The sequence below is a fragment of the Dendropsophus ebraccatus genome, chromosome 5 (genome assembly GCF_027789765.1).
Source record: "Dendropsophus ebraccatus isolate aDenEbr1 chromosome 5, aDenEbr1.pat, whole genome shotgun sequence".
Classification (NCBI taxonomy): Eukaryota; Metazoa; Chordata; class Amphibia; order Anura; family Hylidae; genus Dendropsophus; species Dendropsophus ebraccatus.
Window position 1 is genome coordinate 32,021,175 of NC_091458.1, and position 22,722 is coordinate 32,043,896.

The 22,722-nt window shown below is 43.3% G+C and overlaps 2 protein-coding genes across 16 annotated transcripts in view; both read left to right on the forward strand.

Annotated features, from left to right (window-relative positions):
• LOC138792406 (protein mono-ADP-ribosyltransferase PARP4-like) overlaps positions 1-8,234 on the forward strand; it is a 41,690-nt gene extending 33,456 nt beyond the window's left edge. The window contains exons 9-10 of one of the 3 annotated variants that reach the window (XM_069969795.1): positions 4,364-4,496; positions 7,445-8,234. In XM_069969795.1, the coding sequence (XP_069825896.1) occupies positions 4,364-4,496; positions 7,445-7,628 (317 nt within the window). In that variant the 3' untranslated portion in view covers positions 7,629-8,234. The remainder of the gene's footprint in view (positions 1-4,363; positions 4,497-7,444) is intronic. The other 2 variants (XM_069969792.1, XM_069969793.1) reach the window with 2 other exon arrangements.
• LOC138792403 (protein mono-ADP-ribosyltransferase PARP4-like) overlaps positions 1-22,722 on the forward strand; it is a 226,246-nt gene that overhangs the window by 125,613 nt on the left and 77,911 nt on the right. The gene's annotated exons all lie outside the window — the stretch shown is intronic.

Genomic DNA, 22,722 nt, shown 5'->3' on the forward strand with positions numbered 1-22,722 from the left:
TAAATAATAAATAACTTAAAACTGAACCTCAGAACAAATCAGTCCACCCACTAGGGTGACATTCCCACAAATGCCGGCTAATTAAGCCGCACATACCCCAAAAGGGGCCGTGGCCCATTCCACCAGCGACTGGAGTACTAAATAAAAATATCCAGACCCACGTCCGAAAGGTGGACGCCGTCAGGACAATAAAGTCCAGGGTCGAACCCTTCAAGATCCAGATGGCGGTAGACGAAACCGCCAATGGAGGGGAGGAAGTGAACTATGCCCCTGTTAATTCTGCGCCAAATGTGCTCAAGGTAAGAGTAGCCACGGTAAGACCACACTAAACGTGGTACAATTTAGAGAGTGGATATAGAGCTTAAATCTATCAGGGCGCCATCTACCCAGTTTCATGATGTTAGTGTGTGAGAGCTCTAGTCGGTGAGCCTCTGTAGCTGCCCCGATGCGGAAGGAGTGGGAGCTAAAATGATTATCAGACAAATCTAGGTAACTCAAACCGGACAAGCAGCCGAATCCAGTAAACTGCGCAACAACACACAAGTACCCTTGCCTGCCACATGTGTTTTGGAGCGTCAGATAAAAATTTTCAGCAAAGAGCGGGACAGGGACACATCAGACATTAATATCAGGGAAGGAAACTGGCGATTGACTGCAACTAGTTCACCCAATCGAAAGGCCCCAAAAAAGGCAAGTATAAAAGCGGTTTTAAACAGCTGAGCCTCATACTCTGAATAACAGACAAAGTCACAAGAATCCACTAAAGATAACAACAGGTCAAAGGTAACGGGGCGTCTAGCATCTCCAACCACTCTGCTCAAGCGAAAGCCCTTTAATAATTGCTTTACTTGAAACTTACTTCCCAACGTAGGATAACCCAGCCAGCGTTGAAAAAAGGAGACACCAGAGACAACTTTATTAACCACAGAATAAGATAATCAGCTAGAGAATAGAGTACATAGAGTACTCGAGTGCCGAGCCAGGGACGGCGCCATCTTGGAGCGGTCCCCGGCCGGCTTCAGAAATGGAGATCGCTCCTCCGGGACAACGTTCCCGGAGGATCGATCTCCCCACTAGACACCAGGGATGACGCTGCAAACGGTAATCGGATGCAGCTGTCAACTTTGACAGCTGCATCCGATTACTGTATTAGCGGGCACAGCGATCGGACCGTGCCCACTAATACCTGCGGTCCCGGGCTACAAGCGGCACCCGGGACCGCCGCGGTTCAGAGCGCGGCCGCCGCGCGGCCCCGCTCTGAACGTCCTTACCGACCGCAGGGCGTAAATATACGCCCGCGGTCATTAAGGGGTTAAAAGAAATAAAAAAGGAATACCATAACTTCAAATCATCTTTTAGTACCCTAGTCAAGCGGACGTAGGAAGTACCAGACTTCAAGCCCCTAGTTGCTAAGTACAGCCGTCTAGAAAAAATCTTTCCCATCGGGATCACACGTACAGCAAACACTAAATTGCCAAGTAAACATTGAAGCTGCTTCAACATCACTTTCTGTTTAGGTAAGAGAGCTGACATCAACTGGCATATTTTGTTGATCTTAGACTCAGGTAAACAATATTCCATATGTTCTGTATCTATGATAATGCCCAAGTACTGCAATCTGGTGCATGGTTCCACGGTCTTATTAACGGCAAGGGGCACCCCAAAGCATTCACAGATAGAATGGAAAGAGTTAAGTAAGTGGGAACATTCATTACTGTCACTAGCACCAACAAATAAAAAATCGTCCAGATAGTGAAGGGTAGAAGAAGAAGCACATTCACTCTGTAGGACCCACTCCAAATAATGCCTCGAAATAATAGCATGAAAGTTTGAAGCCCATGGGCAATGCTTTATTGAAAAAATACTGACCATCTAACATAAAGCCAAGAGAATTATAGCCTGTAGGGGCAGCAGGGAGCAACCTGAAGGCGGCTTCAATATCAGTCTTAGCTAATAAAGCTTTTCTACCTTTACACCGCACTAATTCAATGGCTTCCTCAGAGGAGCTATAAGTGACTGGTAAGAGATCTACAGAATCATTCAAGGAGCTGCCCTTGGGGAAGGAGAGGTGATGTATCAGTCTGAAAGCATTTGGTTCCTTCTTGGGGATAAGACCCAGGGGAGAAATGCGGAAACTAGGAAAGCGGGGGATTCAAAAGGACCTTTCACTCGTCCCTCACTAATTTCCTTGGCAATCTTCTTGCGAACAAAAGATAACCTAAACGTGACTGACCTAATGTTGTCCACAGGCACGCAACCTACCCCCCGAAATTCTGGAACTTCAAAACCATACAGAAAACCCGACAACAAGAACTCAGCCATCTGTTGGTTTGGATACGCTGCGAGCCAAATGAGCATTTTTTCCAGCATCACGAGTCCGGGCCCTTGGCCAGCGAATCCCTGGCAGAAGCAGCCTGCTGTGTGGCGATTTTTTAAAAACATTTAGATCATGGTTGTCTTCTCCTACAATGGGCACACTCGTGCCTATATTTGCACGTGCCGTACCATTTACATTGAGCATCATTAAATGCGAAACAGACTCCTTTCCGAAAGGAGCTGCTCGTAGGTGGAGTCATAGTATTCCTTGACCTCTGCGGAATCATAAACTGAATCCATAGGCCAACATCTTTTTGTCCCCAAGAAACATTAGGGTGCACCGACATCTTTTGCCTGAACATTTCGTCATATAATAACCATGCATTGCCTCCGAAATTACGATAAGCCTCAAGAATGATGTCGATGTGTTGAAACAATAATACACTGTTAGATGGACATTTTTTTCCTAAAACTGCAGCATAGACACAAAATGCCTGAAGCCAGTTATGAAAAGATTTGGCTACAGGTGGACATTTTCGCTCTTCCTTTTTTCATCTTTCTTCTTAGATTTGACTTCCTTATAATGCGGTAATAAAGTAAAAATGTCCACATATTTCCCTATTCCATATTTTCTCCTTCAAGGCAGTAGGGAGGTGATACCCCAGGGGAGATATACCACATGTAATAGCCTCCTTAAGACAGACATCAGGAACACCAGGTTTAGGCAATGGAACAGCAGAAGAAGACATAGACGTTAGTGCAGGCATCTTCCTATCCGGAGTGACCCATGCCCGCTTACACGAAGAGTTAATAGGGTTAGCTGACCCGGACACCTTATTGCCCTCACCCAGCATATGAAAGAATGCAGTCACACCAGACATGACAGTATCATCGATAGGCAATTGCTCTGTGGAGAGGGGAGGCTGGGGGGAATCCTGCAAGCAGGAGACTCACCAGACACCGGAGTGCGGTTTGATTCCTGAGTCGTGGCCCCTCTCACAAGCCCTGTAGTAACGGCAGCTGGCCCTCCTTTCTTGTGCCCAGCGTGCCTCTTTCCCAGCCTGGACAGCTGCAAAATCTTCTTCCTCTTCTGACGGACTTTGCCTGTGGACCTGCGACGAGGCGGTCCCGCAGACACTGCCACTTCGGATCCGGACTGACGACGTGCCGCTCTTTTCTTCTCCGGTCGGTAGCCGCATCTTCATCAGACGTAGATCCGTCCCCGGTTGCATCTTCTTGAGGCAACTCTCGGCTCGGTCCCGCTACTTCGTCCTCCCGATCAGGTAACTCCAAGGCCGGACACCGCCGTAGCCAGTCTTCTTCTCCGAGTCCAGTGGCTTTAGACCGTACTCTATAATACAAGTCTTCCATCTCTGCAGGCAGGATCGCTAGATCGCAGGCTGAGGTGACAGTCTGTGGTAACAGAGGTGAATTTGTTCTTCTTGCTTGCTCACGTCGACTGACAGAATCTTCCCGCCTTGACTTCTATTTGAAGCGCCGTCATCACGTGATCTGTTTCTTCTCCACCAATCACCGACTTCTTTTACCTGATTGTACTATTATGCCTGAAAGGGGAGGGAGTCAGGACTAAACCCCTATCTGCTTAATGTAAACCCATCCTTACTAAACTAACCCTGAATACTCATTTCCCTCACTAGGAGGGAGCCGAGGCAACCCCATGAGCCCCTTACATTAGGCACTCCAGGGGCTTACCATTACTTCATTACAAAGGAGTTAGATGTTCTCCTGGTCAATGAGTGGAGGCCACTTCTGCACACTCCCCACTGCTGTATCTCAGCGGGTCTCAGGAGTGAGACCTGGTGAGATCGTTAACTTTTTACTTGTCTAAGGATGTGTCAAAAGTGGCTCCAAAAGTAATGCTTTAATGGCACTATTCATAATGCACTGGAAAACATTTTTTGTGATGTAGAATAAAAGAAAAACGCAATTCCCCCATTGTTTATTAAAACAAGCGGACAGAGTGAAAGGGGCCTTATAATGTCGTTGATCAATTTTTTTTGTTACCATGTCTGTTTTGCTTTTACAGGTCTCAGAGGGATAGATACAATACATAAGCTGATCGCTACTCTCCTGGTGCTGCAAATAATCCGTGTCCACAACATACTGAGAGAAATCAGATTCAAAACTTTGATGAAGTTGGACCAGTCCTTCTCTAAAAGGTACACCTATCAGAAAATAGCATTAAAATAATCACTTTGAGTGAATTGCAACTTCAGTGAACGGTCACATCAATTCAGGCCAGGGGTAAGGAACTTTGGCTCTGTTGCAAAACTACAACTCCCATCATTCCTGGACAGCCAAAGCTGTCTGATGAGAGTTGTAGTTTTGCGTGAACGGGTACAAACCACGGAATCCGCCAGAACTTATCTGCGCGGATTCCATAGTGTGAACCTACCATTATGGTAGGTAAACCCCTGGTGGAGCCTTTTATAAATCAGTAGGCTCCATCAAGTGCCATTCAGATGTATTGTACCATGTACTCCACTCCACGGCACACCACTACTGAAGACAAGTTTGCAAAAATAGGGCCAGAAAATGACCCTAAAGCCAAAAAAAAGATAAAAAAAAAAAACACAACTGCAAATTCAAGTTTTTTGAGTGGCTCAGAAAACTGTAACATAGCCTTTTATCTATAGGGTTGTAGCTTTCCAATTTAAAATAATTTTTATCTTTAGCCTGTTCTATTTTACTAGCAGATATTCGATTTATAACACACCGCATGTAATACTTTGTTACCTTTTAACAATTACAGGCTATGTTGACACACTGTTGAATTGACGGCCATTTTTATTGGACGACGTTCATTTAATGGTAAATAGCGGGACTTATTTCATACTAACCGACCGTGTTTGTATAACAACGGCCATTAATATAAAATAACAGCTTTTTTTTGGCCGTTATATCACAGCCTTCCAATAAAAACGACCATTAATTTAATGGTGTGTGAACATGGCTTCTAGTGAAACAAATGTTTTTTGTTAAAATCAGGTTGCAAAAATTATGGAAATGTGCAGTAAAACACATACAGGCCCAGATTTATCAAAGTTTGTAAAATAGAAACTGGTGTTATCTGCCAACAGCCAATCACAGCTTGGCTATCATTTTACCAGAGTGTTTACACCCGTTTCTGTTTTACACATTTTTGATAAACCTGCAGCATTTTGGGAGGAAGGGGGTTCGACTGTCTTTCACTGTTTTTGTTTTTTTAAACACTTTTTTAAGCCATATTTTTATCCAATTGTGACGCCATCGAAAGAAGGCGATAGTAAAAAAAAATCTGTGTTTAAACTTCTTACTTTCTGCTACCAAATATATAAGGTGCTTCTACAAACAACACATAAAGTCACACAAAAACAATATTAGGCTATGTTCACACAATGCTTTTTCAGCTCCGTTTAAAATGACGTCTGTTATTTTGAGTCTAAAATTACGGATGTCATTTAGCGGTCTGGCCGCCGGTTGTTGGTAAATTATTCTAGTTTTGGGTTACTAATTGGCTTTTGGGTTTGTCTTTCACAGTCTATTGAATTTAACAGTAAAACCGGTGAAAAAAACTGTGCAATAGACGTCCGAAAATAAATGTCATGATCACTATTTTTACCTCAGACAATGCGCAGACAATGTCCATTTTTTAATACATTGTGTGCATTGGACGTTCGCCTTTTCTCTTTTTTTGACGTTGTGTGAACATAGCCTTAGAAACGACCTCTTTAGCTAGCATTACAATCTTTTAAACTCTCCTTTGTGACCTCCCCCAAAAGTAGAGGGGCTTTATGAAATGCTTGTATAGTAAATAGGGAATAAGGGATTACACAAATTTATATAACAAAAAAAATTTAGTAGTTATCCCATACATCACAAGTAAAGGTCCACAGGGCCAATCTACCCTACAGGTGCCAAAAGAATGTCTTTTAGGGAATAAACCCACACACCGTATATGCAGTGTATTTACTACTGCGATACGCAGCAAATACGTAGCAAATACGCAGCAAATACGCAGCAGATTAGATCTAAATAACTGAACAGAGCATCAAATCTGCACCATCAAATCTGCTGTGTATTTGTTGCGTATCTGCTGCGTATACGGTGTGTGGGTTTGTACCCTTAGCACCACATTTTTAGGCCAGGCATCTCTATGGAAGGCCTTATATTATCCATCTATTAGCTACTCTCCCCTGACGTTAGGAACACAATATATCATTTATACGTGGACAAATGGCTATTTAATATATGACATCCATCCTATTTCTATTTCTTAAATTATCTAGGATCCAAGTGCTCAGTCTGCACTGCTTGAGGAATCACAGTATAAGCCACTGACTTATTGGTACCTTACTCCTACCTTCCACTCGTGATATAACTCTTGTTATATCACCCCAGAGTGGGACATGTCTGGTCTCTATGGGCATCCTATGCTTTGGACCTGCATACTTATAGTACCTTTGTTATCAGTTGTCCGCTATATAATGTGTCTTAAATAACAAGTTAGTTATCGTCCTGGCAGCTGGGGACCCATTAGACACCCTTTTTGTTCCTAGCGTTACATAAGGAATTCCCTCCCACATTTGTAAGCTTCCTCTCCTTGGTGGACAGCACTAGCTTACCTCTTGTTCTTCTCCCTTGTTTGTCCTGCTCTTTGCCTTTTCATGTTTTGTATATTTGTATGGTTTATTAACCAAAGCTTGGACACAATGTAAACAGTGTCCTTTTGGCATACACTGAGCTGGTGAGCACTGACATACATTTTTTTTTATTGTATATAGCAGCACAGTCACTTGAGCTTCACTATGCAGTAGGATACAGTAAAAGTAGTAGTATGTAGTAAGTAGTATGTTAATTTTATTTTTTTATTTGTTTACACTGGGACTATATAGACAATCTAGGCCATTGTTTACCTGTACAGAGGCATACATCAGAACTCCTTTACAGGGGTATCTAAAATGAGATGTGAACAGATTCTTATGAATAATGATCCTCTCTTAGCATAAATGTTGTCAGTATTAATAAGCAGTTTATTTGCTTTTGTTGATTTGGGAATGCGTGTACAAAAGCTAATGATTTCTTGTCCTGTATTTATGTCTTACTTGATATTTTTTTCTTTAAACAGTTCAGTGTATTCAAACATTGAAAAAGCCATTAAATGGGCAGGAAGAGCTGACCGGCAGTACCCGGGCATCTGTATGCGACTTGGTTTGGGAAACAACTGGGATCAGGCCACACGCCAGTTATTGGGCTTGGTTCGAGTATCTGCAACTTCTGATCTTTACCCAGTTTACCCAGTAGTGTGCTGATCTTTACCCAATTGAAATTTCGCCTTTTACATTGTTTTTCAACAAATTCTCCCACAAAACTCACAGTATAAAAGTTAAAACATTATTTCATAAAACCTTAATGCAATGCGCAATGAACGCAATTGAAAGACAGTGTAAACTTAGACTAGACAGTCTAAAAAAATGCACCACATTGATCACAATAATCCATGCTGTTTGATAACCTTTAGACTGCCTAGTCTACTGTATATACCATCTACATATATACACCATTTATTAGTTGGCTTTGTTTTATAAATTGTGTGCCAAGATTTAGTGTGTTTTTGCACAGATGTTGCATTTAGGGCAAGCCCCCTTTTTAGTTAAGTCACTCCTTATTTCTGGTAAGCCACACCCCTTTGTTTAGGGAAGGACAAATGTGTCTAAAACACATTGAAAGACTCATGGAGAGTTGAAATGTCATATTTGTACTTGTGAGCCAATAAAGATTTGAAGATTTCTCTTAATTTTGGATGCTGTTGAATTCAATTTCTTCTAGTCTACACACCCACCAACCAGGGATAGTGGGTTCCTGCGTGCATCTCTATTCGTGCACTTCAAGGGATTGACCAGTGCTGCCGGACTATACAATTATACCTATATGTGATATGACTGAAAAAAAATTAAATTTTTGCGCAGACAAATAAAAACCTGTTTTAGAAAATAAAAAGTCAAAAGTTGTTTTAGGGAGACTACCGGTTCTGGCACGCAAACGTTAGCAGCATGAGGGAGTAGCTCCGTCCTAGGCATCACGATTATCTGTCCTCCCTCTGTTATTAATCTAAGTGAGCTCTCACGCTCACGGGGAATTACCGGACACCTTCTCTGTCGGATGGAGAAGTTTTTACAATGCGGCGGTGAGGCAGCACAACAACTGCAGGCAATGCCATTGCCCTAGCGTCATTACTGAACCAGAAGCAGCTGTAGCTGTAGATATCCAGCCTACCTCCTCAAAGGTGCCTAACATGACTGTAGATGACTCGGGGGAGCCCCTCATTTCTGGCTTGCAACTAACCTGTAGGTCACTTGCTGTAGAAGTGGACAAAATTTTGGGCCCAGACCTGAGGGTGTCCTTAGACTTCGCAATAACAGCAGCGTTGATACATTGCCAAGCACACAAACCATACTGCAGATTTAGAAGACCGCTTGGACACTGCAGAATCCGAGCTTACATACGCCAAAGCAAAGATACAACAGTCTGCCTGTATGATAAAGACATTACAAGATAAGGCGGAAAACCTGGAGAACCGCTCCAGGTGGAGCAACTTAATGGTTGTGGGGCTGCCGAAATCCATTGCAGCTACTTGTCTCCAGAAAATATGTGCAGAAGAACTGCCTCAAGCATTGGGACTGCCAGAGCCATGCATTGTGGAAAGAGCCATAGGCTAAGCCCACCTCGCACTACCTCTGGCAAAAATGTGGCACCAAAACCCAGATAGGTTATCTTAAAATATCTAAACTATGCCAACAAGAATACCATACTACAATTGTGCAAGAAAAAACAGGCGGATACCATTGTTAGAGACTCCAAAGTCTTCTCGGCTGAGGTGGCGAAGAGGAGGAAGGCATTCGCTCCACTCTGCACCGAACTAGTGAAACGTCAAGTCTGCTTTGTGCTACAGTTTCCTGCCACACTGCGGATCTTCAGGGCAGACAGCACCTCAGAAATATTCTATAATCCAGACGACGCAGCCCGCTTTGTCGGAATCTTATAACCCCAAACTGTGCAAGACAAGAACAAACGCCGCAGGTTGAATAGCCAGGTATTGTCTCAAGACACGATAGACTGAGTGTCACTGCTCCACCTCAGACACTGAGGCTGTATTCTTTAACCCGCCCGGTATCCTTATAGTTCTACATACTGCAATTCAAGAATGTTAGTGTATATGGTTAAGTCACTTGTATTTACTGTTAGGAGATGTTCCTCCTCTAGTACTACCCTTTGTCTTTGCCTTTTATCTCCCTATTTGAAAGGATCATAGCCATTGTTGGCAACTCACTTGAGGTGCCCAGGTATGGTAAATTCCACCTTACAGTATGAGCTCCTTAGCTGTTGCTTCTCCTATTATAGTGGGTATGCGAGACCAGCTTTTCCCCTGTGAAAAAAAGTGAAGTTCGAGTCTGTTACCTATCTCGCACGGCTCAACAGAGCTTCTTGTTCTTTCCTTATGTATATAGTTGTCCGTTTGTTTTTTCACTGTCCAGCAAATTTACTTATATAGCTATTTGTAAATTTTGGATGCAGCGCATACGCTATCTCAACTGGGGTCACTAAGTGCCTCCTCATAGGCCTTCCAATAAGGTTAATATAAAATGAGAGTGATCATTTGGAATATAAAGGGGTTATGATCCCCAGCAAAGCGTATTAAGGTTCTGCAACATTAACAATGCCTGAGGGACGACATAGCCATGCTTCAGGAGATGCATTTGGCCAAAGCAGACTATTTCCGAATGAGCAAATTATGGGTGGGGGAGGCGTTTGGCTCCGCAGCAATAGATAAAAAAGGGGGAGTGCTAACTTAACTTAAATACTCAAGAACCCTTAAATACTCCATTATAAAGCAATCTCAGGATACAGAGGGTCGGCATCATCATTTGCTACTAGATACACTGGCAGGGAGACTGTCTCTACATAATGTCTATGTACCAGCTCAGACAGACGCCCTTTCTTTACTCAGCTGGAATTTGTTCTACTTCAGGATGGGGAGACTAACAGACTTTAATTCTGTAGTCCACATGGAGGAAGACCGCAAAAGGTCAAGAGTAGTGAGTTCTTCTAGTAAGACACCTATTTGCAACCCCTATTAGAAACAAGGCAGTTGGTTGAAGCTTGGCGGCACACATACCCAACCGAAAGAGAATTTTCACACTACTCCCATGCTCAAGACGCATGGTCTAGATTAGATTATTTCCATTAGGGATGAGCAAACCAGATTCTTTACGAACTTTGCAAAAAGTTCGTAACGAATCGAATAAAAATGGGTAAGAACTTTAGTGATTGATGCCCTTCTTCAGAAGTTCCATTAACTCTCCCATGGGATTTCATCCATCCCCCTACAGGAGTGGGATGGATCAATCACTAAAGTACAGCGTAGAGCTCCGTGAAGCAGTCATTACAGCTGCTGCATAGAAGACATTGCTGTCTGTCGTGTGTGCTGCTCTGTAATTCTCTGGATCGGTGATCGGACAGCAGGGGGTAGATAAGATCTGATGGGGGAGATGCTGAAATGTCTAAAAACAGGTATCACTTAAGTGCAGCGCAGCACTCACTGAAGCAGGGCTAACATCGGGTGCATGGAAGATCACATCACTGCTTCAGTGTGAGCTCGGCTGAATGTAATCTTATGAATTGCTTCCACACTGAACTACCGTTAATATTCAATTATCGTTTACACTTAATTAGTGTGTATTCCATTCAATTAAGTCATACTGTCCACAAACATTTATCCATATCAGACAGGTTACATCTTAATTTTTGTTCTTACCCATTTTTAATAGCTTTTTTTTAGAATGAAACTTTGTTTTATTAATTAAATATTAGTTATTAAAGGGGGCGGTATTATTGCCGGCAATTTTTTTTTTACTATTTTTGCACTTTGAATTTTTCCACTTTTTTCATTGTAATAGCAACTGCAATTAAACGAAACTATACCCTATCAGACTCCCACTAATGTAGCTGCAATTATTCAGCCATTATAGCAAGGTTCGTTTGAGGTTCAGTTTGTACGAATCCGAACTTAACAAAAGTTCGCCAGATCGAACTGAACCGAACTTTTCAAAAGTTCGCTCATCCCTAATTTCCATACCTCGCCCTCCCTTCTCCACAAGATCATAGACATAAATATCCATGATTTAGTCCTATCTGACCACTCACCATTAAGCATTTCCATAAGGGAATATTTCCCAAGGGGTTCAGATAGGGTATGGAGGTTCCCAACATATTTGGCTGGAGATTCCGACTTTCAGCACCTTTTACAGCACTGGTGGTTAGAATTTACGACTGACAATGCAGCTCATGCAACTGACCCTGTATTAGACTGGGAGATCTCGGTCATGAGGGGTAGGATTATCGCCTATACTACCGCACACAAAAAGAGAGTGTCACAGGAATATAATAAGACCACAATGGCCCTCAGGATAACATATACCACTTTTCTAAACGAAGCTTCTCTGTGAAACACAGGCACAGGATGATTTAGAAAATTGACGCATAGATCAGCTTCTTGCTGATCTATACAAATTTGGTAACAAATCCGCAAAATTACTGGCCAATCTAGCTAGGGGCGACGGAAACCTGGACAAATTAGGATGTTACAAGACTCCTCGGGGTTGCAACACAAAGACCCGAAAAAGATATCCCTGATCTTAAAAGATTACTATCAGAAACTTTATTTCGGGACTGTTAGACTTAAATGCAGGAAAACTGTTTCTAAACTCCCTACACCTGCCACAGCTGACCAAGAATAATCTCACCTCATTAAATTCACCCATAACAATGACAGAAGTTCAAGACACTATCACATCTTTAAAAAATAACTAAGTGTCGGGACCTGACGGCTTTTCTGAAGAGTATTAGGTTATTATCTGCTCATTTTGTCCCACATATGGTCAACATTTTTAATGCGCTTCTCTTAGAAGGTGACTTCAGTCAGGAGATGTAGCTCAAATCAAGGTCCTTTCAAAAAGCGGGAAAAGATCCAAGCCTCCCCGGCTCCTACAGACCAATATCCTTGATAAATTAGGATCTTAAACTGTTCTCAGAGATATTGGCCTCTAGACTGGGCTCCTTTCTACCAGACCTGGTGGGTTCCTATCAATCTGACTTTGTTATGGGGAGATCAGCCGTGACTAATTTAAGAACCGTATTGGCGGTCCAGACAGCGGTAGCTACACAGGGCTACTCCAGCCAGGCCCCAGCTCTTTTCATAGTTGACGCAGAAAAGGCATTTGATAATGTCAGCTGGGCCTGGCTGCATATGGCCCTGCACAAATTTGGTATACATGGCCATTTTTGTAAATTTATTAAATCTGTCTATTCTAGACCGATGGCCAGGATTTATACACTCCGGACCCTGTCTGAGGCCATTTCCCTTCAGAAGGGCATCAGACAGGGGTGCACGCATACCCCACTGCTCTTTAATTTGATTATAGAGCCCTTGGCTCGATATCTCATCTCATCTCGAGGTTTATAAAGGAATCATGGTCGGAGGACAGGAAGTCAAATTTGCTTGCTTTGCCGATGATACGATCATTTTCATGGATTCCCTGCAAACATTTGTCGGCATTAATTGATACCCTTCGCTTATTCGGCTGTTTCTCAGGATACAGAATTAATGTGGACAAATGTCAACTCCTACCCCTAAATGGTAATTTAACCAATAAGGACCTGGCAGGGTCACCATCAGTCTTAGTGAACAATTCACACATCATGTATTTAGGAATTAAAGTCGGTAAGTCCCCTATATAACTATATAGTCTGAATTATACTCCACTCATTAGGAAAATAGAACAGGAACTTACCAGATGGTCTTCTCTACCCCTCTCTTTGCTTGGATGCATCCACCTACTTAAAATGATGTCTTTCCCCAAGTTGCTCTACCCCATGCAAACAATACCCCTCCTCATTCGCCATGCATCACCACAACAAGCTAAGAAGTATTTTTTTTTACATTTATTTGGAAGGGCAAAAGGTCTCACATATCATACGAAACACTTTGCCTACCTAAATCTAAAAGCTTGGTGCTATTGCCCCATATTAGGATGCACAACCTGGCAGCCATTTTCCGCCATGTTAGGGATTGGCTCTTACACACTAGTTATCACTCTAATAATTTACTTGAATCCCAGTTAGTTTTCCCATGGTCACTTGCAGCGCAGCTACAAACTAAATTTATGAACTTGCCCAGATCAATTCGGACAAATTTGCTCATTATAGACACTATGGGGGACATGTATAAACGGGCATACAGGGTTTTTTTCGGCGGAAAGTGCCGATTTGCATATTATTTTATGCACAAATGGCCGGACTTAATAAATGTCCCCCGTATGTTCCCGCAGCACTGACAGTACACAGATTTATGTAGAAGTGCACTGCCTCTACATAAATACTGAGCGCACGGAGGGAAGCCTACATCAGCTTTGAGGTGGCGTAGGTTTCCTTATCATTTTTCCAATGTGCAATCATAAATTCAGCGGACCTAAAGTCCGCAACCCCGTTCCAATAACCTCAGAATTATACATTCACCTCAGAATAATACACAAGGCGACTTACGAGTTCAATATCCCCTCTATAGGTGTACATGTCATTCACCTAGACAAATGCCGCAAGTGCAAGTTACCTAGAGCTGATTTTTTGCACTGATCTCTTGCAGTGTGGCAGACAACTGCACAGTTAGATACGCTTGCATATATATTTCATTATATTCCTGTTGACCCATCTGATCCATCCACGTCATTAGTGTCTCATAAATACAATCAATTATTCTTACTAGTGTCCCTAAAGTGTATACTGCGTCATTGGATCCAACCCACCGTTCCCTCTATAGTGGATATGCAAGAGTACATGGACTCTCTGTTGCAACATGAGCTGTTAGTCGTGTTAAAAACTAAAGAGCAGTCAGCAAAACATTTCTTTATTAAGTGGAAACGCTACATACAATCTTGGGTCTCTGATGTAACAGACAACAAGTAATGCAACATTTTAGGTTGACGACGTGGTACTGCCAGGCCGATCTTAAAGATACATTAGGTCATCTCAAGATACCAGATACCGGCCAACTTACTAATAACGATAGCTCCTAAAGGGGCTCCAGACATATTGTAGTGTGCCCTGCATCCATCCATCCTCTGCATCCATCCACATGTTCCCACTCTGTAAGAGACCGGCCGTTCCATGACCCGGCTGGGTCATGGAACGGCCGGTCTCAAAAAAGATCATTTTGGCCGATACTGCAATACCGGACGGATGATCTTTACAGCTGCTGAATTCAGATGCGGGCGCATCCATGTTCGCCCGCATCCGAATTCCCTGCTGCTCACAATAGAGCATGCGGCTGGAGCCGTACGCTCCATAGTGTGAACTGACAGGGTTTTCTGCGGCCGTTATTCATTAAATAGCGGCCGCAGAAAACTGACATGTCAGTTTCTTGTGGCGCCTCTAGGAATCCTGGCTGCAGTGTATACCATGTGTATACACTCCAGCTGGGATTTCTTAGAAGGCAGCACTACATAAGTTCTGTAGTAATCACGGCCGTTGTTATAACAGCCATGATTACTATGGAACTTATGTAGTGGAAACATGGCCTTTCAGTGTATCTTACAACCACTGTTTTATTATGCACCCATTGCTTTACTGTCTATCTGGTTGAGACAGACGAATGATAACCCACCATTAAGCAGACATTGTGCTTGCTGGACGAGATAGTTAGTTTGTTTTGTTTCTTTTTTGTTTTATGGTTGCTTCCTTTCGGATCATTCTTCAGACCTTCTGGCCCAAGCAAAGACTCTATTGGAGGAATCCCCACATTGCTAGTGACCAATATGGACTCTGATTAATATATATTGTCATGCCAACTGTGTATTAGCCACTCACTCCATATACTGTCTTATATGTTTACTGGAACACGATTTGTGGCTACTACAATGTTATGTATCTCCCTTTAAAATTTAATAAAAATATGTTTAAAAAAAAGTTGTATTAGATTCTAATTGCCATGTATTTTTGGAATGTAGACACCTACTGTAACTCATTGACAAAATGCCAGCATTTCACAGTGGTCAGTAGAGTCATGTAATATTGCATCAAGGAATAATGTTCTGTGTAATGGGGAGTTTACACAGAGAGATTTATCTGACAGATTTTGGAAGCCAAAGCCAGGAATGTATCTGAAAAGAGGAGAAATCTCAGTCTTTCCTTTATGACCTGCTCCCTGTTTATGGTCTGTTCCTGGTTTTGGCTTCAAAAATCTGTCAGATAAATCTCTCTGTGTAAACACACCCTAACAATCATAAATGTGCGCCATAGATCACTTGCTAATGGGGAATTCCAAACAGCTTTCCAAGATTCCCCAGTGACCAAGTGCTTTCCTTCAGCTTAAAGGGGTACTCTGGCGGGGGGGCACTTTTTTGATAGGACCGGGGAGGGGGTGGCTGAGGAAAAAGACGTCCACTCACCTCCCCGGTTCCAGCGGCGGGTCCTGCACCGCGGCCCTCCGGTGCCCGGTTCCCGGCCGCTTCCTGGTGTCTGACGCCACCCGAGACGCTACGTCTCAGGTCTGCTCAGCCAGTCAGTGAAGGAGGCGGGATCTGTGTCAAGTCTGCTCAGATCCCGCCTCTGTCACTGAGTGGCTGAGCGGACCTGAGACGTAGCGTCTTGGGCAGCGTCAGACACCAGGAAGCGGCCGGGCCGGCCACTGGAATCGGGGAGGTGAGTGGACGTCTTTTTCCTCAGCCACCCCCTCCCCGGTCCCATCAAAAAAAGTGCCCCCCCTGCCGGAGTACCCCTTTAATGTGCATTTGCACATACACCTGACAACTGTCAGTGTAAGCCGCAGGTCATGCTTATGCTTTTTTTTTTTTTTGCTTTCTTTTAGGGTAGGTTCACATGTACAGGATTCGCAGCACATTTCATTTCCGCTGCGAATCCATGTAGTGTAAAGTTCAATGGGGTTACATCAGGGGCGTAGCTAGGGGTTCAGCCTAGGGGGGGCGAGTGAGTCTGAGTGGGCCCCCAACCAAGGTTACCCATAGGAAACCTCAGCAGGTGACAAGGATTTCTGAATAATAAAGGGAATATTGTTCTACATTTCTGATAGTGAATAAGAATAAAGAGCCGTGTAAGAGGCTTCTACATCTGGAATATAGAACCGCAAAAAAGTAAAAGGGCTTAAGATTAGAAAAATATAGCTACCTTCTTCCACAGACAGCACCACTCTTGTCCTCAGTTTGTGTGTGGTATTCAACTAAAGTGAATGGAGCCAAGTTGTGATACCACACACAACCTAAGAGCAGGGGTGGCGCTGTTTTTGAAAGAAAACAATTATGCTTTTTTTCTTTTAATTCTGGAGAACCCTTTTAACCAGATTATCTTTGCCTAAAAATAATAGTGGTATAGGTAATAAGCTTTTAGACATCTATCTATCTATCTATCTATCTATCTATCTATCTATCTATCTATCTATCTGTCTATCTCCTATCTATCTATCTCCTATCTATCATCTATCTATCTCCTGTCTGTCTGTCTGTCTGTATGTATGTCTGTCTGTCTATCTATCTATCCATCATACTGAGTACAAATGCTGGAAAAGCTGGGTGACCTCCATTATACTGACTACAGGATACTGGAAAAGCTGGGTGACCTCCATTACACTGACTACAGGATACTGGAAAGGCTGGGTGACCTCCATTATACTGACTACAGGATACTGGAAAAGCTGGGTGACCTCCATTACACTGACTACAGGATACTGGGAAAGCTGGGTGACCTCCATTATACTGACTACAGGATACTGGAAAAGCTGGGTGACCTCCATTATACTGACTACAGGATACTGGAAAAGCTGGGTGACCTCCATTACACTGACTACAGGATACTGGGAAAGCTGGGTGACCTCCATTATACTGACTACAGGATACTGGGAAAGCTGGGTGACCTCCATTATACTGAATAGAAGATTCTGGAAAGCTGTGTGACCTCCATCATACTGAGTACAAGATGGTCCCAGAGCTGTATATATATATATATATATATATAAATATATATATATATATATATATATATATATATATATATATATATATGGCTCCTCCTGATTATTTGGTCATATATATACTGTATATAGCTGCTGTGTCTGGTCAGTGGTGTGGGTGGGTGGTTGTGTGTCTGTGTCTGTCTGTGTGTTGTCACTCCTCTCACAGTACCTGACACCTTCCAGCGCTCAGCAGCCTCACTTACTGTCAGAGCTGCTGCTGGATGACTTCAGTCCCTCTCTGGCAGCCATGGACGGCAGGATCCCTCCAGCTGCTGGTCCCTCCCCACACATGTCTGTAATGGCCGGGGCCCCCAAGAAGCCAACAGCACCTGGCAATAGCGGGCCCCCTCAGCTGTCGGATGCCGTGCCCGGCCAGGGCTGGATGTTTTTCCTGCTTCTTCCTCACACGCTGCTGCTTCTCCCCTCCCCCTCACTGTCCTACAGAGTGTGGTATGAGGGTGAGGGGCCAGCAGCAGCTTGTGAAGAAGAAGCAGGGAGAAGATCCAGCCCTGGCCGGGCACGGCATCCGGCAGCTGAGGGGGCCCGCTATTGCCAGGTGCTGTTGGCTTCTTGGGGGCCCCGGCCAGGACAGACATGTGTTAAGGCTGTCTGCAAAAGCAATAGCTTTTGCAGACAGCATTAACTGTCTGAGACCTTAGTGGGCCCCTGCCTGAGTGGGCCCGGGGGCGACCGCCCCCTTTGCCCCCGCCTATTTTCGCTACTGGGTTACATGTAACCCGGCCCCTTTACCCCCCCCCCCCCCACCACCACCCGGAGCATACATTACCTGCTGGGCGCTGCGGCTGCATGTGAGGCTCCCGACTCCCGTCAGTCCCTATCAGCCAATCTGTGCTGCCCGTGTAGTAATGCAGCCGCGATGCCGAGCAGGTAATGTATCATGTATGTATGGGTTACATACTCGCAGCGGAATGAAAATTCTGCTGTGGGTATGTAACCCCATTGAACTTCACACTACATGCATTCGCAGTGGATTTTGCTGCAAACTCGCAGCATGAAATCCCCTGCGAATCCGGTACGTGTGAAGACACCCTTAAACAGTATGGGCTTCTCCCTTTATTGAATAGACCAGGGGTAGGGAAGCTTGGCTCTCCAGCTGTTGCAGAACTACAACTCCCATCATGCCTGGACAACTAAAGCTTTGGTTGTCCAGGCATAATGGGAGTTGAAGTTTTGCAACAGCTGAAGAGCCAATGTTCTCCCTACCCCTGGAATAGAGGGAGGACCTTATACTGTTTAATTACCATTTATTGTGACCCTTCCCAGCCTAATAATACCACTGGTACCCAGCTCTTCCTAGTACCCAGGTGGCGGTGGGTACTGCCATATAATTCAGGGTGTAAGTGATAGCCATTTCCCAGGCTAGCTTTCTACTGGATACCATGAATAAAATAGTTTCTACTACTAGGTAAAGTGAAGAAGAAAAAAAGAAAAACTGTTATTTTTCTTTATAAAAACAATACCACATCCCTCGCTGACCTCGTAAAAAAACAAAAAAATGCCAGACATCGATGTAGTCCACTGAATTTGACATACAGTAGTCCTTAGGATTGCCGTGTTTGTAAACCTATACAAAATCAGAGAAAGGCCATATGTAGTGCCAGGCAAAGTGCCCCTCTATACAGTGTCAGAGAGCAGCCATATGTAGTGCCAGGCAAAGTGCCCCTCTATATAGTGTCATAGAGCAGCCATATGTAGTGCCAGGCAAAGTGCCCCGCTATACAGTGTCATAGAGCAGCCATATGTAGTGCCAGGCAAAGTGCCTCTCTATACAGCAACTGAGAAGCCAATCTATAGTGCCAGAGTGCCCTTTACACAGTGTTGGAAAGTGCCAATATTTAGTGTCAGAGGGCAATGCCCCTTGATGAAGTGGTCATCTGCAAAACGCGCGTCGGGGTACACCAGGTGAACAGCAGTATGGGTAAGACTTTACATTTCAGTCATGAGTGACGATGCATTGTTCTGAAACTTTGGGCTTACGGCAATGTTTATTATGTTTACAAGTCTCGGTTGTGTCTGGTTGCACGCTGATGTAGTCGCAATACACTAGTATAGACTCACTGAGACTCTTCATTTTGTTTGATTAGCCCCTGCTCATGTACTACTTTCTAATCGTGAATATATTTATATTTTTTTAAACATTTATTTATAGAGTATCCTAATAACAATAAAACAATAAAACAATGCTGGGCATATACCGTTCCAATACATCCAGCAATTTGCAGTCTTTATCTAAATCAAAATCCCTCCCCCGCCTCCCCACCCAGGAAAGAAAGAGAGAAGAAAAAGAAAAAAAAAAAAAAGAACACTATTCATTTCTTTTCACGGGACCGATAATCCAGCCAGGGGCCCCATAAACCATAGTGCCTTTTCATGACCTTACGTGAAGAAAAGGAGGTCCGGTATTCCTCATACCTCTGGACCCTTTCCACCAAGCCCCTCCACTCCTCTATTGATGGGGCCCTTTCGCTGCACCACCTCCTAGCTATCACAACCTTAGCCAATAGAGTTAATTTATTTACCAAGGAGCCAGTGTTCCCGTCATCCCGTCTTATAGCCACCCAACAAAAAGCTGGGGGCTTCCAGATCTAACTTAGTACCCACCATCCCAATAATCTGTTGTTTAACCGATCTCCAATAATTCTGAATCTCCGAACACTCCCACAGAAGATGAAAAAAATCTGTCTCCTCCATAGAGCATTTGGGACACCGAGAATTAGAACGACATTTCCTCTTATATAAATCCTTCGGTGATAAATAAAGTATATACAGAATCTTAAGTTGTATCAATCTGTGGGCGGGATTAAAAGATGCATACCAAACATTTCCCATAACCACCGCCCAAAGATCATCCGACACAATACCAATTCTTAATTGCCACTTTTCCCTCGCTTTAACTAAAGCCCCACCACCTATTTCTCTAATTAGCATCCTATAAACTTCCGATAAACACTTCTTATTTCCTATTACAGAACCTAAATACTCAAAAAATTCATGTGACTGTGTATGCCAAATCTCTATTCAGCGTGGAATTAAAGGCATGCCTCAATTGAACATACCGGAAGAAATGTGAATCCATAAGTGTAAACTTGTGCTTCAATTCATCAAATGACAAGATTTCACTATTATCCACTATTTGTGAAATAAATTTAATACCTTTAACTGTCCAAAAGTGATAATCACACATTTCCCAAATTCCACCAAGTGGGAGTTGCCCCACAAGGGAGAATATACAAAAGACCCCTTAATATTATAAATCTTCCTTATAGCTTTCCACACCCTACAGTATAAATCCATATGTGATAGCATTTTTTTACCTCCAAACCAAGCCTCTAAACCCATAAAAATATCATCATATAATCCATTTGTGTTACTTAAAATAAATTCTATTATAGGTGAATATCTCCAATTCCTAATTGATTGTGCAACCATAGCCAAAAAATACATTCTAAAATTAGGCAAGGCCATACCTCCCTCCTTAGGCAGGCGGGTCCAATTATAATACTTATTTCTCGGCCGTTGTTTACCCAAAATGAATGAATTTAATAAAACTGAAACTCTATGGAACCAAGACTCAGCAATCCAAACAGGGGAAGCAAGCAATATAAAAAGCAATTGCGGAAGAATAATCATTTTTATTATTGCCATGCGATCAGCCATAGCTAACAATAACCTGCTCCAAAATTCTATCTTCTTCCTAATTTTAAGAAAAAGAGGATGCAGATTCAAAGAAACAAATTTCTCTGCTCTAGCCGCCAATCTAACACCTAAATAATCCAAAGCATCTTCTTCTTTTAGGGTGTTTACCAGTGGACAATCTATAGTCCCAACCTCTCCCATTGGCAGCAAAGATGACTTTTTCCAGTTGATCTGTAAGCCGGAGACATTCCCATTGCTCGAGACAATATCAATAATATTTTTTACGCCACTCTCCCCTCCCTCTAAAAAAAGCAAAATATCGTCCGCGTAGAGGAGGATCTTCTCCTCCTTACCACGCAACCCAAAGCCTTCTACACTGAGGGAGCCTCTGATTTTAATTGCCAGGGGTTCAATAAAAAAAAACAAGAAGGGGGGACAGTGGACACCCCTGTCTGGTCCCCCTCTCTAACCTAAACCAGTCGGTGGCTCTATTATTAAGTATTACCCTGGCCCGTGGGGCATAATACAAAAGCTTCACCCAAGAAATATACAGGGGCTCTACTCCGAACGCCTTCAGAACCCTCCAGAGAAAGCCCCACTCCACCCTGTCAAACGCTTTCATAGCATCCAAGGACAGGATGGAGTGGGGACCGACCGGGCCCAACTGAACATTTGCGAAGGCTCTAGATATATTATCAAAGATTAATCTACCCGGGACAAAACCTGCTTGTTCCGGTCCGATAACCAAGGGGGCGACCCTACCAAGCCTCAGGGCCAGTAATTTAGCTATAATTTTACTCAACCTTCAGAGGGTCCTTCTGTTTCTTTTCTATAAGCACCACCCCAGCCTCCCTCATAGAGGGAGGGAGAGCTCCGACTTTACAGGATTCATAGAATGTCTCTAACAGCCAAGGGAGAAGAAGATCAGAAAACTCTTTATATATCTCAAATGGTAATCCATCCAGACCTGGAGCCGAGTGACCCCTAAAACTATTCAAGGCCTCTTTAAGCTCTTCAAGGGCCACAGGAGCATCAAGCATCAAACAATGCTCCGAGTCTAACCTGGGGATTTCAATTGTACTCATATAATCATTTATCTCTGTCTCCTCTGGTCTATTGTCTCCAGCGTACAGATCAGAATAAAAGTCATAGATAATTTGATCAATTTCAGATGGAAGGTTAGTAATCATACCTCCTCTGTTTTGTAATGCCACGATAGGGTTTTTATGTTCCTGAGAGTCAATAATTTTAGCCAGGTACTTTCCTGGCCTACCAGCCTTCAAAAAATATTTTTGCCCCTTAAAAAAAATAGATTGCTGAGCCTTGTTCAACAGAAATCCAGCATACTCCTCCTGGGCTTTTTTAAGTATTTTCCCATTCTCTACTGATGGGGCGACAGCAAAGACACCCTGCTTACATCTATTACCTTTAGCTAAGAAGGCCTTTTTTTTAAGGTTCACCTCCCTAAATAAAATACCACGCAAGTATGCCTTCAAGGTATCCCACACCACCAGGAGCGAAGCTGATCCCTAATTTGCCTCCCAGAAAATCTTCAGTTCTTCTCTAATTTTATCTTTGTTATCTATGATCGTGAGCCAGTATGGATTAAACTTAAATGGCCGATGCATAGCAGGACGGTACCAAGGCCTTCTAACCCTAATCACTAAAGG